This window comes from Pleurodeles waltl, chromosome 7, assembly GCF_031143425.1.
Source record: "Pleurodeles waltl isolate 20211129_DDA chromosome 7, aPleWal1.hap1.20221129, whole genome shotgun sequence".
Lineage (NCBI taxonomy): Eukaryota > Metazoa > Chordata > Amphibia > Caudata > Salamandridae > Pleurodeles > Pleurodeles waltl.
In genome coordinates this window covers 898,521,575-898,533,640 of record NC_090446.1, presented here as the reverse complement: position 1 = coordinate 898,533,640, position 12,066 = coordinate 898,521,575, and the positions used below count along the sequence as shown (strand labels likewise).

The window sequence follows — 12,066 nt, the reverse complement described above, 5'->3', positions numbered from 1 at the left end:
TGGGTGGATTTCCCATTCGTGGACTTGCTGGTGATCTCGAGAGAGATTGTCTGCCAGCTGATTCTGGATCCCCGGAATAAACTGTGCTATTAGACCAATTTGATGGTGGATTGCCCACTTCCATATTTTTTGAGCTAACAAGCTTAACTGCGTTGAATGTGTTCCTCCTTGTTTGTTTAGATAATACATCGTTGTCATGTTGTCTGTTTTGACAAGGATGTATTTGTGGGTTATGATTGGTTGGAAAGCTTTTAGTGCTTGAAAAACTGCTAATAATTCTAGATGATTTATATGCAGTTTTGTTTGATGTATGTTCCATTGTCCTCTTATGTTGTGTTGATTGAGATGTGCTCCCCACCCTGTCATGGAAGCATCTGTTGTTATTACGTACTGTGGCACTGGGTCTTGGAAAGGCCGCCCTATGTTTAAATTTATACTGTTCCACCATAGAAGCGATAGGTAAGTTTGGCGGTCTAGCAACACCAGATCTAGAAGGTGACCCTGTGCTTGAGACCACTGTGAGGCTAGGCACTGTTGTAAGGGCCTCATGTGCAGTCTTGCGTTTGGGACAATGGCTATGCATGAGGACATCATGCCTAGGAGCTGTAGTATTGTTCTTGCTTGTATTGTTTGGTTTGGAGACATGTGTTGAATGACCCTGTTGAAATTGTGGATCCTTTGTGGAGTTGGCGTTGCTACTCCTTTTGTCGTGTCTATTATGGCTCCTAGATATTGCTGTACTTTGCTTGGCAGAATGTTTGATTTTGCAAAGTTGACGGTGAACCCTAGATTGTAGAGGGTTTGTATGACTTGATTTGTGTGGTTTGAGCATTGTGTGAGCGAACTGGTTTTGATTAGCCAGTCGTCTAGATACGGGAACACATGTATTTGCTGCCTTCTGATGTGTGCAGCGACTACTGCTAGGCATTTTGTGAATACTCTTGGAGCGGTTGTTAAACCAAAAGGCAATACTTTGAATTGGTAATGTATTCCTTTGAATACAAACCTTAGATATTTCCTGTGTGATTGATGTATTGGTATATGGAAATATGCGTCCTTGAGGTCTAGGGTTGTCATGTAGTCGTGTTTTCTGAGCAATGGTAACACTTCTTGTAGTGTGACCATGTGAAAGTGGTCTGATTTGATGAATGTGTTTACTACCCTGAGGTCTAGAATTGGTCTCAGTGTTTCGTCCTTTTTTGGTATCAAGAAGTACAGTGAATAAACTCCTGTGTTTATTTGTGTGCTTGGTACTAATTCTATTGCATTTTTTTGCAGTAGTGCTTGAACTTCTATCTCTAGAAGCTGTGAATGGTATTTTGATAAATTTTGTGATTTTGGTGGTATGTCTGGAGGGAATTGCATGAATTCTATGCAATAACCATGTTGGATAATTGCTAGGACCCATGTGTCTGTAGTTATTTTGTCCCATGCTTCGTAATATTGATGTATCCTCCCCCCCACTGGTGTTGTGTGGGAGGGGTGAGTGACGTGTGAGTCACTGCTTGTTGGTAGTGGTTTTGGGGCTTTGAAATCTTCCTCTATTCCTAGGAAATTGCCCCCCTCTATACTGGCCCCGAAAACCTCCCCTGTACTGTCCCTGGTAGGTGGGCGGTGCGGACTGTGAGGTGCTAGCTTGTGTGGCCTGACCCCGAAACCCTCCTCTAAAAGGTGTTTTGCGGAAGGTGTTATAAGATCCTCTGCTCTGCGGGGAGTAGAGTGCGCCCATGGCCTTGGCAGTGTCAGTGTCCTTCTTGAGCTTTTCTATGGCTGTGTCGACCTCCGGACCGAACAGAAGTTTCTCGTTTACTGGCATGTTAAGCACTGCCTGCTGAATTTCTGGCTTGAATCCAGACGTTCTGAGCCATGCGTGCCTACGGATGGTAACCGACGTATTAATGGTTCTTGCGGCCGTGTCTGCTGCATCCATGGAGGAGCGTATTTGATTGTTGGAAATGTTTTGACCCTCCTCAACAACCTGTTTTGCTCTTTTTTGCAGATCTTTTGGGAGATGTTCAATGAGATGCTGCATCTCATCCCAGTGGGCTCTGTCGTATCGCGCTAGCAGCGCTTGTGAATTTGCGATGCGCCACTGGTTTGCTGCTTGGACGGCAACCCTCTTCCCGGCTGCATCGAACTTCCTACTTTCTTTATCTGGGGGAGGTGCATCCCCAGAAGTGTGTGAGTTTGCCCGTTTTCTGGCAGCCCCTACCACCACAGAGTCTGGTGGCAGCTGAGAGGTGATGAATACAGGGTCCGTAGGAGGCGCCTTATACTTTTTGTCCACCCTAGGCGTCACTGCCCTACTTTTAACTGGCTCCTTGAAAATGTCCTTTGCATGGCGTAGCATGCCTGGGAGCATCGGCAGGCTTTGGTAGGAGCTGTGGGTTGAGGAGAGGGTGTTAAATAAAAAATCATCCTCTACTTGTTCTGAGTGTAGTTCCACATTATGGAATAGTGCTGCTCTAGCCACCACTTGTGAGTAGGCTGTGCTGTCTTCCGGTGGTGATGGCCTAGTTGGGTATGTGTCTGGGCTGTTATCAGACACTGGTGCGTCGTACAAGTCCCACGCATCCTGATCTTGGTCATCGTGGCTCATGGCGGTGTGAGCTGGCGAATGTGACGGGGTGTAAGTTGGCGAAGCCGGAGTTACAGGTGGAGGCGAGGGAGGAGGTGTTACCTTTTGTGCTGTTTGTTGCTGAGGAGTAAACTGAAGCGTTCTCTTTCGTTTGACAGGTGGAAGGGTACTGATCTTCCCAGTCCCCTGCTGAATAAAGATACGCTTTTGCGTGTGATCCACGTCAGTGGATTGCAGTTCTTGTTCAAATCTATGTTTCTTCATTTGAGAAGACATAGAATGCTCTTCAGTGTAGGAGCCAGAAACAGGGTCTGATGTCGCTTTTTTCGGCTCCGAAAACCCTGTCGATTGTTTTTTCGGCTCCGAGGTAACCTTCCTCTTTTTCTGTGCCGAAAATTCTGGGCCTCTATGGTCTTCGGCGCCACTGTCTCGGCGTCGATCCGTGTCGACACCGAACTCTCGGTGTCGATGCTTCTGTTTAGCACTCTCTCGGTCTCGAGGAGGCTGCGTGCCGGTGTCTCGACCGGAGTCGGACGATCTCGACACTGAATGGGCCTTTTTCGGTGCCGATTGTTGGTCACCGAGAATTTGGGTGGAGCCATGGCCGGTTGGCAGTGGCGTCCCCTGGGCCTTCTTTCCTTTTTTAAGGTTTGATCTCGACGTCTTACTCACAGTTCTTGTAGAGTGTAGCTCGTCGGAGTCTGAATCCTGGATGGAAAAGGATTCCTCCTGTTCCTCTTCTGTCTCGAACTGTCGACGCTCTTTTGGCGTGGACGCCATCTGCAGTCTTCTCGCTCGACGGTCGCGCAGAGTTTTTCGGGACCGGAACGCCCGACAGGCCTCACAGGATTCTTCGCTGTGCTCGGGTGACAGGCACAGATTACAGACCGAGTGTAGGTCCGTATAAGGATATTTGTTGTGGCATTCGGGGCAGAATCGAAACGGGGTCCGTTCCATCGGCGTTGTCCTCCACGCGGTCGGGCCGACTAGGCCCCGACGGGGTGCCGAAATCTACCCCGAAGGGCACCGAAGCGCTTCGATGTTCAACGCGTCGTCGTATGTGTCTATCTCTAACCGGATCGCAACGATACCGTCGAAAATCTTCCGTCTTCAGCTATCTTTCCGTTCCGAAACTCGGAGCGACAGGAACACGTCCGAACCCGATGGCGGAAAGAAAACAATCGAAGATGGAGTCGACGCCCATGCGCAATGAGCACAGAAGGTGGAGTCACTCGGTCCCGTGACTCGAAAACACTTCTTCGAAGAAAAACAACTTGTAACACTCCGACCCAACACCAGATGGCGAGCTCATGCATACCATGTGTATCTACAGCGACAGATGCCATCGAACATTTAGTTTCCAACGGTACTATCGGTTTGAGGCTAGGTGGAACCGACGAATAAGGACGTTTTCTAAAGTTTCTGATTCGAAATCTCTAAGCGAGAGGAAACATGTCCGAATCCGACAGCGGAAAGAAAACAATCTAACAACGGAGTCGATGCCCATGTGCAGTATAACCTAGCAGAGGAGTCATTTGATCACGTGACTCCGAAAAGACTTCTTTGAAGAAAAACAACTTGTAACACTTCAAGCCCAACACAAGATGGCGGAATAATGCATAGCATGTGTATCTGCAGCTACACATGCCATCGAACACACACACGAACAACACACACACACACACACAGGTCTATGAACATCTTTGAAGCATATAATAAGGGCTAAAAATGACACTTTCATTAGAATTTTCATCAGTAAACCTCTTACCAGACTCAAACATTTCTGTAAAACAGAAAAGTATAGTATGCAAACCGACAGGTTTTAATAAAGCGAAAAACTGAAAAGGAATCCAAGGGCATTATTAACCAATAGGCTGCATTTAAAAGCATAACAAGGAAAAACTGGCACTGTGCCGTCAAGACCTCCAGTATCCGAGAGTGAATGATGGAACAATGCATGCGGGAACCACGCGTGCCTTAACGCGGTTGTAACAACCGCGTTTCCACGCACGCCTTTACAATGATTTTTCGTGTTAAAAGCTTGCCTAGTGAAGTCATGTATGGGAATGGCATGTGTGGTTCTATCATGCCACCTCCCCACCCACCTTAAGGCCCCAAAGTACCCCAACCCCTAATACTTAAACTACCCCACCCACCAATGAGCCCTAAAAACAAAACTATCCCAACCTCCCCCACATCTGGCCCTAAAACGCAAACCTACTAACTCCCCCACCCACCTTGAGCCCTAAAACCTTGCTCAACCCCCCTACCCACTCTAAAAACAACTGAACCCCACATTAAAAACAAAACTACACCAACTCCCCTAAAAACAAAAACTACCCCAACCTCGTTCCTAAAAACAAAACTACCTGACACCCCCTCACCCTGAGCCCTAAAACCTTCTGACCCTCCACCCTATAAATAACCGACCGCCCCCCCAACTGCCCCAAAAACGAAACTACTCTGACACCCCCCACCTACCCTGAGCCCTAAAACCTTCCCCAACCACCCTACCCCTAAAAACAAAACTGCACCGATCCTACCACCCGGCCCCTACAACTGAACTACCCAGCTCCCCCTCCCCCGACCCTGAGCCCTAAAACCTTCCTCGACCCCCGCCACCTGCCCTAAAAACATCCAACCCCCCTAAAAACAAAACTACTGCAACCCCCCCACCCCTAAAAGTAGAATTACCCCAGCCCCCCACCCAAAAAGAAATTGCCTAGCCCCCAAGCCCTTAATCCTTCTCGACCCCTAAAAAATAACTCCCAACCCTCCCCCAGACCCACTTACCTGTCTGCACCCTCTCCTGATCCAACCTAAGTACTGCCCTTAAAAAATAAAATCCCAAACACCCCACCCCTAAAAAAATAAAAAAATAAAAAATAAACAACACATCACCCCCAAGCCCTTTACCCACCCCCTAAAAACTAACCCCCAACCCTACTTACCTGACCGTATCCTCTCCCCATTCACTGTGCCTTTTTCTCAGCCTTAAACACGCATATGCATAGTTCAGCACATGCATGGAGAAGGTAGAGAAAAAAGCAGGCTTCGTCCTGGCAAACGTGGTTATGTTTGCGTGGGAAACATCCGTGTTGTTCCCAATCCCTTACTCAGGACGTTTCCTGTATCCCATCATGCCTCAGAGGTGACTGTTGGGTGACAGGTCAGTTCTTTTTTCTGGCTCCTTCAGTGAGGATTCCAGAGCATTAGTTCCTCAGTTTTTTGACTGTCAGAAAAATACCTCTAAAACTCAAGGATTTTCTTTTCAATCAACATTTTCACATATTGTGAATACTTTGACTGAACATTTTATTTTTTCAGCCACAAAATGCCATCTTTATTCAACAAATGCCCTTCTTGTGGTAGGCAAATGCACTATCTGATTCACAAACCGTGTGAATTGTCTGCTTTTCTTTCCCACACTATCCTGACATATGCTACAACTGTAAAAACTTTTCCAAGAGGATGCTAAAGGATAGGCGAGGAATATCCAGTTAGACGTCTCTATCAGAACACATGGACCAGACACTGAGCCACCCTACCCCAGCTCTCAAAGCTATGGAAATTGCTATTAAAGGTTCTAGAAAATTCACAAGCAGAGGAAACTGCAGTTAGAATTCTCTTTTAGAAACTAACTCAGATGAGAAAGTAGGAGTTGAGAAGGAAAGCACAAAAGGCACCTTACTGGCTGGTTTGGAGGCCACACTAAAGGGGGTCCTCATTTGTACCTTTTTAAAGAACGAAACCCATTGAAAGTCTGGCATCTACCATCACAAGCCTGAAATAAGTAGAAGGCTTAGTAGCCTTCTAACAGAGGTGAGGCTGCTTTATCTCCCTGCCAGCCAAAGATCTTATTTTCAAGTTACGTCTGCAAACTTAGATGTCAAGACAAAGTAGTAGACTGAGTCATCAGAAGTGCCCATTGGCACCCGCCATTTTATAATCACAATGGCTTGAATGACACTAGTCACCTACTCAAGCGATAAAAACAAAATCCTTTTACCTCCGAGAAACTTAGTGAATTCCAAAGAATGTTGAAAAGATAATGTGTAAAACATGAAAGGTGTTTCTTGGTCTTGTTCTGTTGAGGCAGAAATAAAAGAAAGGAAATGCCTAGAGGAGATCTCCACCCTAAAGCAGCACCACTCACTATAGAAAACATCTTACAGGTAATCACATTTTCTTTAACTGAGTCACAATTTAATTGTGTTTTATTTAAAAAAATAAAAATAAAAAAAATAAAAATACATAAATAGGTAGAAAAAATATGCTTATGAAAATAAATAAATTGGGCTTCCGAGGTCTAATTGTTGCAGCAGGCATGATTCTAATGTAATGAATCAGAGGACAGTTATTTGCAGGAGAAACACCACTTTACCACAACACTCACTTATCACCACATTAAGCTTTTGACAGTCATAGGCCAACTTGCATAAAAATGAACCCACTTTGAAAGGACATGCTCTAACCTCAGTCTAAATTTGTAATAATAATTACCCATGGCCTGTCCACCCCATTAAACTGATTTGGGGGTTTTGGTGCATTCACAGACATTACATGAAAGTGTCACAAGTTGTGAGATCACACCAGTATAGCAAACCTGAACAGAATACCTTTCAATTTTGGGCCACTAAAACTCACAATCCGTGGTGGATATGTATATAAAAAGGATATGCTTTACAGCTGAAATTTTATTAAAAATGACCCACCAGTCCTCCGGCTTTTCAGCATCTGGATCGGCCACATATTCAGGTTCATCATCGAGCCAGCCTTCTGGTTTCACAGCACTGTCATCTGGGATTTTGGCAGGAGCATCCTCATCCCTAGAGAATGACAAAGTGTGAATGCAAAAAAACTTACATTTGAATAGGACAATCGTTTAATATTTCTGTAGTAACGGAACCTCATTGTGTAGTATGGATAGAACACTTACCCTAAAAGTCAGTGAACCAACCAACCATTATTTAGCGTGGAAAACAGCTTAAAATATTACTTGTGCAGGGAGATCTCCAAACAGCTTGGAAAACGTTTTTATGGTCCATTCACTTAATGGAATAGGTTACTTACCCTGTAAGCATCCGTTTGTGGCATATAATGATGTAGATTCACATGCTCTGCATCCTCCTGCCATCCAGTGCTGGCAGGAGTATGCAAACAGATGTGTACAAGTTGTTTTTCTTCTAATAAGTCTCACAAGGTCGAGTGACTCCTCTCGGCGATAGTGCACCTGGCCTCAACTCCACTGTTATGATGTTTTTCCACAAGAGGGTGAGAAGGAAAATGTCACTTACCCAGTGTACATCTGTTCGTGGCATGAGTCGATGCAGATTCACATGCTGTGCACAGTCCGCCGTCTGGTGTTGGGCTCGGAGTGTTACAAGTTGTTTTTCTTCGAAGAAGTCTTTTCGAGTCACGAGACCGAGGGACTCCTCCCCTTTCGGTTCCATTGCGCATGGGCGTCGACTCCATCTTAGATTGTTTTCCCCGCAGAGGGTGAGGTTGGAGTTGTGTATGTTAGTCATAGTGCCCATGCAATGGAATGAATACGTATGTACATAATAAAGGTTAAAGTAATATATTTACAAATGTACAATTGTTTAAGATCTACTTCTAAACGGCTACAGGCTCCCGGGGAGGCGGGTGGGCGCATGTGAATCTGCAGCGACTCATGCCACGAACAGATGTACACTGGGTAAGTGACATTTTCCGTTCGATGGCATGTGTAGCTGCAGATACACATGCTGTGCATAGACTAGTAAGCAGTTATCTCCCCAAAAGCGGTGGTTCAGCCTGTAGGAGTTGAAGTAGTTTGAAATAATGTTCTTAGTACAGCCTGACCTACTGTGGCTTGTTGTGCAGCTAACACATCTACACAGTAGTGCTTGGTAAATGTATGAGGTGTAGACCATGTTGCTGCCTTACATATTTCGTTCATTGGAATATTTCCTAGAAAGGCCATGGTAGCCCCTTTCTTTCTGGTTGAGTGTGCCTTTGGGGTAATAGGCAGCTCTCTCTTTGCTTTAAGATAGCAGGTTTGAATACACTTAACTATCCACCTGGCAATGCCTTGTTTTTAAATTGGATTTCCTGTATGAGGTTTTTGAAAGGCAATAAATAGTTGTTTTGTCTTCCTAATTTGTTTTGTTCTGTCAATGTAGTACATTAGTGCTGACTTGATGTCTAATGTATGTAGTGCTCTTTCAGCTACGGAATCTGGCTGTGGGAAGAACACTGGTAATTCTACTGTTTGATTTAAGTGGAACGGTGAGATAACCTTTGGTAAGAATTTTGGATTTGTTCTTAGAACTACCTTATTCTTGTGTATTTGAATAAATGGTTCTTGTATGGTAAATGCCTGAATCTCACTCACTCTTCTTAGAGATGTGATGGCAATGAGAAATGCAACTTTCCACGTTAAGTATTGCATTTCACAAGAATGCATGGGTTCGAAAGGTGGACCCATGAGCATTGTTAAGACAATGTTGAGGTTCCATGAAGGAACAGGTGGTGTCCTTGGTGGTATAATTCTCTTTAGGCCTTCCATAAACGCTTTAATGACAGGTATTCTAAATAGGGAAGTGGAATGAGTAATCTGCAGGTAAGCAGATATTGCGGTGAGATGTATCTTTATGGAAGAGAAAGCTAGATTTGATTTTTGCAAATGTAGTAAATATCCTACTACATCTTTTGGAGATGCGTGCAATGGTTGGATTTGATAATTATGGCAGTAACAAACAAATCTTTTCCATTTATTTGCATAGCAGTGTCTAGTGGAAGGTTTTCTAGCTTGTTTTATGACCTCCATACACTCTTGTGTGAGGTCTAAGTGTCCAAATTCTAGGATTTCAGGAGCCAAATTGCTAGATTCAGCGATGCTGGGTTTGGATGCCTGATCTGTTGTTTGTGTTGTGTTAACAGATCTGGTCTGTTGGGTAGTTTGACATGAGGTACTACTGACAGGTCTAGTAGTCTTGTATACCAAGGTTGTCTTGCCCATGTTGGTGCTATTAGTATGAGTTTGAGTTTGATTTGACTCAATCTGTTTACTAGATATGGAAGGAGAGGGGGAAAAGCGTACGCAAATATCCCTGACCAATTCATCCATAGAGCATTGCCTTGGGATTGATGGTGTGGGAACCTGGATGCGAAGTTTTGGCATTTTGCGTTTTCTTTTGTTGCAAATAGATCTATTTGAGGTTGTAAGGAAATGCCTCCTTGGCATGGTTGCCCCATGACTTTTTGCCTTTGCTGATGCTATGTTTACAATTGAAAGTGTGCTGAGGCCTGCTAACCAGGCCCCAGCACCAGTGTTCTTTCCCTAACCTGTACTTTTGTATCCACAATTGGCAGACCCTGGCATCCAGATAAGTCCCTTGTAACTGGTACTTCTAGTACCAAGGGCCCTGATGCCAAGGAAGGTCTCTAAGGGCTGCAGCATGTCTTATGCCACCCTGGAGACCTCTCACTCAGCACAGACACACTGCTTGCCAGCTTGTGTGTGCTAGTGAGGACAAAACGAGTAAGTCGACATGGCACTCCCCTCAGGGTGCCATGCCAGCCTCTCACTGCCTATGCAGTATAGGTAAGACACCCCTCTAGCAGGCCTTACAGCCCTAAGGCAGGGTGCACTATACCATGGGTGAGGGTACCAGTGCATGAGCATGGTACCCCTACAGTGTCTAAACAAAACCTTAGACATTGTAAGTGCAGGGTAGCCATAAGAGTATATGGTCTGGGAGTCTGTCAAACACGAACTCCACAGCACCATAATGGCTACACTGAAAACTGGGAAGTTTGGTATCAAACTTCTCAGCACAATAAATGCACACTGATGCCAGTGTACATTTTATTGAAAAATACACCACAGAGGGCACCTTAGAGGTGCCCCCTGAAACTTAACCGACTATCTGTGTAGGCTGACTAGTTTTAGCAGCCTGCCACAAACCGAGACATGTTGCTGGCCCCATGGGGAGAGTGCCTTTGTCACTCTGAGGCCAGTAACAAAGCCTGCACTGGGTGGAGATGCTAACACCTCTCCCAGGCAGGAATTGTCACACCTGGCGGTGAGCCTCAAAGGCTCACCTCCTTTGTGCCAACCCAGCAGGACACTCCAGCTAGTGGAGTTGCCCGCCCCCTCCGGCCAGGCCCCACTTTTGGCGGCAAGGCCGGAGAAAATAATGAGAAAAACAAGGAGGAGTCACTGGCCAGTCAGGACAGCCCCTAAGGTGTCCTGAGCTGAAGTGACTCTAACTTTTAGAAATCCTCCATCTTGCAGATGGAGGATTCCCCCAATAGGGTTAGGATTGTGACCCCCTCCCCTTGGGAGGAGGCACAAAGAGGGTGTACCCACCCTCAGGGCTAGTAGCCATTGGCTACTAACCCCCCAGACCTAAACACGCCCTTAAATTTAGTATTTAAGGGCTACCCTGAACCCTAGAAAATTAGATTCCTGCAACAAGAAGAAGGACTGCCCAGCTGAAAACCCCTGCAGCGGAAGACCAGAAGACGACAACTGCCTTGGCTCCAGAAACTCACCGGCCTGTCTCCTGCCTTCCAAAGATCCTGCTCCAGCGACGCCTTCCAAAGGGACCAGCGACCTCGACATCCTCTGAGGACTGCCCCTGCTTCGAAAAGACAAGAAACTCCCGAGGACAGCGGACCTGCTCCAAGAAAAGCTGCAACTTTGTTTCCAGCAACTTTAAAGAACCCTGCAAGCTCCCCGCAAGAAGCGTGAGACTTGCAACACTGCACCCGGCGACCCCGACTCGGCTGGTGGCGATCCAACACCTCAGGAGGGACCCCAGGACTACTCTGATACTGTGAGTACCAAAACCTGTCCCCCCTGAGCCCCCACAGCGCCGCCTGCAGAGGGAATCCCGAGGCTTCCCCTGACCGCGACTCTTTGAACCTAAAGTCCCGACGCCTGGGAGAGACCCTGCACCCGCAGCCCCCAGGACCTGAAGGACCGGACTTTCACTGGAGAAGTGACCCCCAGGAGTCCCTCTCCCTTGCCCAAGTGGAGGTTTCCCCGAGGAATCCCCCCCTTGCCTGCCTGCAGCGCTGAAGAGATCCCGAGATCTCTCATAGACTAACATTACAAACCCGACGCTTGTTTCTACACTGCACCCGGCCGCCCCCGCGCTGCTGAGGGTGAAATTTCTGTGTGGACTTGTGTCCCCCGCGGTGCCCTACAAAACCCCCCTGGTCTGCCCTCCGAAGACGCGGGTACTTACCTGCAAGCAGACCGGAACCGGGGCACCCCCTCCTCTCCATTCTAGCCTATGTGTTTTGGGCACCACTTTGAACTCTGCACCTGACCGGCCCTGAGCTGCTGGTGTGGTGACTTTGGGGTTGCTCTGAACCCCCAACGGTGGGCTACCTTGGACCAAGAACTGAACCCTGTAAGTGTCTTACTTACCTGGTAAAACTAACCAAAACTTACCTCCCCTAGGAACTGTGAAAATTGCACTAAGTGTCCACTT

The 12,066-nt window shown here is 46.5% G+C and overlaps 1 protein-coding gene across 1 annotated transcript in view; it reads right to left on the bottom strand.

Moving 5' to 3' along the window:
• CANX (calnexin) overlaps positions 1–12,066 on the bottom strand; it is a 439,945-nt gene that overhangs the window by 154,087 nt on the left and 273,792 nt on the right. Inside the window, exon 9 of the mRNA XM_069199501.1 lies at positions 7,294–7,407. Within this exon, the coding sequence (XP_069055602.1) occupies positions 7,294–7,407 (114 nt within the window). The remainder of the gene's footprint in view (positions 1–7,293; positions 7,408–12,066) is intronic.